Source organism: Pteropus alecto, unplaced genomic scaffold, assembly GCF_000325575.1.
Source record: "Pteropus alecto unplaced genomic scaffold, ASM32557v1 scaffold104, whole genome shotgun sequence".
In the NCBI taxonomy this organism is placed as follows: domain Eukaryota; kingdom Metazoa; phylum Chordata; class Mammalia; order Chiroptera; family Pteropodidae; genus Pteropus; species Pteropus alecto.
Window position 1 is genome coordinate 2,623,175 of NW_006436664.1, and position 6,000 is coordinate 2,629,174.

General features: G+C 33.5%; 1 protein-coding gene across 4 annotated transcripts in view; it reads right to left on the reverse strand.

Annotated features, from left to right (window-relative positions):
• The window catches only part of MIA2 (melanoma inhibitory activity 2), an 80,579-nt gene extending 74,814 nt beyond the window's left edge, over positions 1–5,765 (reverse strand). For 3 of the 4 annotated variants that reach the window (XM_015590617.2, XM_015590616.2, XM_015590615.2), the window contains exons 1-3: positions 5,467–5,763; positions 3,429–3,559; positions 1,360–1,446 (exon numbers count right to left, since the gene is read on the reverse strand). In XM_015590617.2, coding sequence (XP_015446103.1) covers positions 1,360–1,446; positions 3,429–3,559; positions 5,467–5,581 — 333 coding nt within the window. In that variant the 5' untranslated portion in view covers positions 5,582–5,763. Of the gene's footprint in view, positions 1–1,359; positions 1,447–3,428; positions 3,560–5,466 lie in introns of all 4 variants that reach the window. The other variant, XM_025047933.1, reaches the window with a different exon arrangement.
• Between the last annotated feature and the right edge of the window lie 235 nt (positions 5,766–6,000).

Consider the following 6,000-nt stretch of genomic DNA (forward strand, 5'->3'; position numbering starts at 1 on the left):
CAGCATTCTAATTAAGAGATTATTATGCCTTGAATTAGGGCTATCGGGAGATGGAAAGTGGTGAGAATACAATATACTCCAGAGGTATTTTGGAGCTAGAACTAACAGGGCCAGTAATTATACAGTAAATGGGCAGTTAATCCCAGAGTTTGTGTTGGCAAAGAGCCAGATAATAGATAGTTTGCTTAACTCACGTCACACTGATCTTATTTAAGGTAAATTGGCTAACCTGGAATCTGAATTAAATGAGCTAATCAGGTTCACATATTAAAAAGTAACCTTTTGATTTCCTTTCTCATTATCAAGCCCAACATTATCAAGCTTATTTAAAACTTCAATAGCAAAACAGATTGTACAGATCTGAGACCTAGAGAGTGTTAACTGAAAAATAAAAGGCTTTTCAAAGTGAGAGGCAACAAGCATTTATTTGAAATAAAAAAGAATAGCTATTTGGGAATCACTGGTTCAGGCAGAAACCCAAATAGTGCTCTGATTAGGAGACAAAGGCAAGGGATATTTATGAGAAAGGCAAGGGGACAATCACATATCAATAGAAGGAAAGCATTTCTATTGGTGCAGATAAGCTAACATGGTGATGCTAATTCTAAACAGTATTTTTAGTTCTCAGTCCTGTAGTCATAATATCTGCTTTCTTGTTATCCTTACAAACAGTTCTTTGGGACACAATGTTGCTTTAGGCCCAGTCCAAAGGTTATTTTGCCCTGTTTTAACATTCCAAAGGTTTGAAGCATAAGGCATGCATACAAAGCAGTTCCTCTGGGATGGCAACCACAGTTCCATTTCAAAGTGTTTCCATGTGTATTATTTTTCTTTTTTTATATATTATTTTTCTTAATGAGAGTGTGATGGAAAATAAAGTTTGTCTCAATAGAACAATAACATTGGTAATGATATCTAACACATAACACTTACTAAGTGCTGTTCTATGTACATTACATATGGTTATATTTTCCTCAGTAAATTTATGAGGTAGCACAATATGATAATCATAGCCTTTATTTTACAGATGAGAAAATTAAGGCACACAAGGCCACATAGCTACTAAGTGGCTGAGTCAGGCTTTTATCTCTCATTGAATTTGTCTTACCTAATTTTATTCACATACTCAAACTATTCCTAAAGTGAGTTTGCAGACCAACTATTTTATGTATTCACTATACAAGATACATATCCAATGGGCACTTATACTTTAGAAGCTGTTTTAGCCAAGAAATTTTAGATTCAATTTATAACCAAAATGAGGAATAAATGAATCAAGTGCTTAAAATAGTAACTGTCTCTAGTATATACTAGCCTAATCTAGCCCAAGGTTACACTACCCCAGGTGAGTTTACTCACTTTAGTTGGTATTTGAATTTCCTCAGATATAAACACCTCTTCAATCTGGACTGCATCTCTGGGAAAATATCCAAAGTCCTTTTCTTTCTATCAAAATGAAGAACAAAGATTAACAAGGAAGAGTGATCAAAGCAATAATAAATATTGAACCTAATTTTGCTCCATGTCCTTGGCTTTCATCTATTTCAAATCACAAATATTGACTTTCATTTGCCATCTAAAAGAAAGTGAGTGAAATCATATTCCTTTTGTTATTCAAAAGAACAGCATTAATTTGAGGAAACAAAGAGCCAAGCTGTAAAATGCTACTTTTTCAAACTTCGGAGGGTAACCTTCCCGTATACTCATTTTCTTTCTTTTCGTGTTTCTTAATGACCTTCCCTGCCCAGGTGGATCACAGATTTACACTAGTAAACCTGGGATATCAAAAGGCAAGGGAATGGTGGGAATACCCAAACTAGATAGAGCGGTGACATATTCAGCATTTTCAAGATGTCAAAATCAGGTAGAAGTTTTCAACTTTGAATGGCTGAGATAGATTCATCAAGAGAGTAAGGATCTACGAGTCCTCCAGGGAGGATTTGATTCCATTCAACTTTTCTGTGGTTACCTTGGTAACAGAGATCTTCTTATTCCAATTTAAGAGTATGTAGGATGGCCCCTAAATGTGAAGGCTTTACAACCATTCTCAACCCATTTCCTATCCCAATCAAGGCTTAAAGAACATATTTCTTTTGGTCTTTTGATCTAGCTCCATTACACCATTGTGATTCTTCCAGCTCTGCAGTTGCTGCAACTATTTGGAAACTGAGAGCCTGTGGGTGAACTCTACAGTGCGGTTCCTTAAACAGTTATGTGCCAGGACCAAACACCTAATATAAAAAACTAAATGTGTTTGGAACTTCACCCTGGCTCCACACATTACACACTACTCTTGTGCAGAATTATCATGTTCATACATAGTAAACAAAAAAGAACAATTTCTTTTCCTCTTAGACCTATGTCATTTTCTTATAGCTGCACTGGGTGCCTACAAATGTGTTCAAGACATAGACTGGCAATGTTTAAGGGACCATAAGCAGTAAGGGATCTTGGGGCTTGCAGAGGCCAGGCAAACAATTCTGGCCAGCAGCAGTCAGCATTTCAGTCATACATCCCTGAGCTAAAAAGCAAGATAGATTCAAATAAAACTTCTCTTTCAAATAGTGATTGTAGAGGCTATACAAGGGAAAGATCTTATACATATGCAATATGGAAATGATACATGTATAAGGTTGGTCATGCTTATTCAACTTCAGAGTAAAATTGCTTATCATAGCATCTTTTCATTATAAAGCATAAAGATACAAAGCTATTTTCAACTGAAAATATTAATAATTAATTTTCCTATGTTATGTATTCAGAAAGGTGATTCTGACTTCTAGGAATTTCAGTGTAATAGGACTTTAGGTCAAATAAAAGACTCTCTCAGTTCTTTTTTTCCATGTAAAGTTCATATACCTTGCTTCCCTAGGCTACTAATTTTTCTGAGGATGTGTTCAATAAGAACTCAGTCCTTTATTTGCTCAGAAAGACAAATGTCTTCTAATCCGATTAACTAAAACTTTCTAGTCTCTTAAACTTGGCCATTAGCAGCACCAAGTGATGGCTGAGAATATCTAACTGTCACATAATATCCATTGGCACCTCTAAAGTCTTTCCAGTAAATATAAAAATCTATGTTCAAAATTGTTCATACTATGTAAAAATAATTTCTTCAAGGCCCTTGTAAGTCATCCATCCCAACCATACTGCCTTTCCAAAAGCTACTTTATAGAAATTCTGGGACCAACACTGAACAAGACCATTTTTGTTTGTTTGTTTTCACATGTTAAAGGTTTTATATATAAATATATATATATATTTTTATATTTACATACATATATACATATATACATATATGTGTATGTGTGTGTGTGTGTATATATATTTCTTTGAAATTCTTAAAGTTCCTTTAGAGATGAAAAGCAGGCACTCTTGTATAAGCTAGCCATTTATTCTGCATTCAGTTTTTAAGACTTGATACTTACACTTCCTGCCCACAAATCTTTTTCTCCTGCAAGTTTAACATAAACAGATATCTCTTCTCCCTTAGTGAAGTTCAGGTATCGGCAGTCAGGTCCTCTGTAATCTCTGATGGCTAAGACTCTGCATATTAAAGCTATGTAAACATTGTAAAGAAAAACACAATTTAAATTAAAATGTTATGTCTCGCCCTCCCATCCATTCTATTTGCTCTCTTCCAGTCCATTCTATGTATTTCCAAATGCTCATTTTTTCATATCATTTATGGTCTCAAAAAGCTACATAGACTTCCCACTGCACACAGAATCAATTCAAACTCTGGCTGGGTATCCAAGGCTGTTCATGACCTGGTCCTCCTATCCTATTTTGAATGACTTCCTCTTGCTCCTTTACAGTCAGTCTCCTCTATCCATTGTCCCTGGAATGTGTCATTATCATTCTCCAGTGAATAGGGAAGGGAAAAAAAGATAATTAGTGTTTTTCCTGGCACCTATATATTCCAACCATTATGATAAGCTCTTTCCTATCTTTATTTTATTAAATCCTCAAAACAGAACTATGAGGTAAATTATCTCATCTCAGTCTAGCAGATGACAAACGTTGGAGCCAAATTGCACTGAGCTGCTCTTCACTGTAACATCCACATTCTGTATTCTGAGCTTTTCTTCCTGGTCTTTCCTAAGGCTAGAAACACTTCAGTTTCTCTTCATGATGAACTCATACCTACTTCCTCTATGAGACATCCCTAATCGGTCTTGCTTACTCTGCTCCTTCTCTGAACTTCAATATTACCTATTAACTTTATGTTGTATCAGTACTTACTGTTTAATATTGACTTATCTTGTCTCACTATTCAGTGGAGGTCAAGAAATTTACGTTACATTTCATTTTATTCCTCTTGGATACAAGCCCTCTACCCAGACCCAGCATATAATAGGCCTTCAATAAATATGAATGATTATATCCACATATGATAGATTAAATACATACAGTAATATACATACCAAATTAACGATTATCATTATACTGATATACATAAAACTTTTTAATTAAGTCATGCAATTAAAGTTAAAATAACATTAGAAAATACTATAAATTTGAATATTCCCATTCCATGTTCTGTGTCTGGCCCTAAGGAAACTAGAATGAAGTTGTAAAAAGGGAAAGAAAGACTATTATTATTTTTCTTATTATAAAACATCATCTAGTAAACCTCTATATATTAAATTATATACCCAAACTGTTAAAGAAAATGTTTACTCATAAAAAATTTGCTTGTAAATTATTTTTTACACTAATAATATTTTCTATTTTTAATTTACATGTTGCAAATCAGAAATAATTGTCACATACTGCAGAGATAGAACTTATTAAAAGCAATTATGATATATTAGGATATATTCATTTTGTACCAGAATGCTAATAACAGAAAATAAATTAAGTTCTTAAGCAATAAAATAAAATTTATCTTTGTAGAACATAAAGTTTAATATTTAAAGATGTAAATAAAAATGTATTCTTCTAACACCGATTTCAGTATTTTTATGCAATAAGTGAACACAGAAATTATTAATGTTTGATAAAGTTTTGACAGTAAATCCTGATGGTATAAAATAAAAACATTTTGAGAAAATTCATGAGAATCAGAAAGTTCTAATTATGAAATAGAAACTAAAAAATATCAGGGCTTCATAAATCAAGAACTATCAAATGGCTTAATATCTTTTCTAATATAATTCAATTATATTTATCTTAAAAAATAGTGAAAATGTTGATTAGTTTGTTTTTGAGGTCTGGATTAATGCCTGTATAATTTCTGATATATTTACATATCAGACTGATCTTTGCCCCTGTGTATACTTACATTAAAAACTATTGCAAAATGCTTGGCTCCAGCATTTTCTTTTAATACTGAACTACGTAACTACAATATTTCTTAATGATATTAACGCTCATTTTTATCACACATGTCCACAATAACATTTTATGTCATTTCGGCACCCCAGTTTAAGAGGAAAGGAAAAAAAAGAAAAGCAAACTTACTTTCACATTCCAAATCACCACATTTTTTAAAGTCTGCCAGTAGTTTTGCGCCCTCCGGACACTTTGTTAGAGAAATAACCAAAAGGAGGATTCTGTGAACTCCGAGCTTCACCATGCTAAAACAAGCAGGAATCCTAAATGAGGTTTAAACCAGTTAGGCAGTAGATATGCCAGCCAAAACAGGATATACTCCACTATCTTTACTAAATATCAGAGGAAAAGGTATAGGGGTTTTTTTGAAATCCCTTGATAACTACATTTTTCTATTGGTGTTTAGTCTTGAGAGACAAACACTCTCTGTTCTCAATCTGCAGTGTCAGGTATCCAGATAATACATTGGGGTTTAATAATTAACAGGGATTTTTTTTAGTTGGACTCATGTCTTATAAAGATGGCCCGTGTAAAACCGCCTCTCTTAAAGGCACCTCGTGTTCAACATATTGTAAACAGGCCTCCACAAGAAGGTAGTTCCCTTCTTTCTGTTAAAGTCTTGAAGTAAATCAAACAATAAGTACAAACTGAGTATTTGCTGCA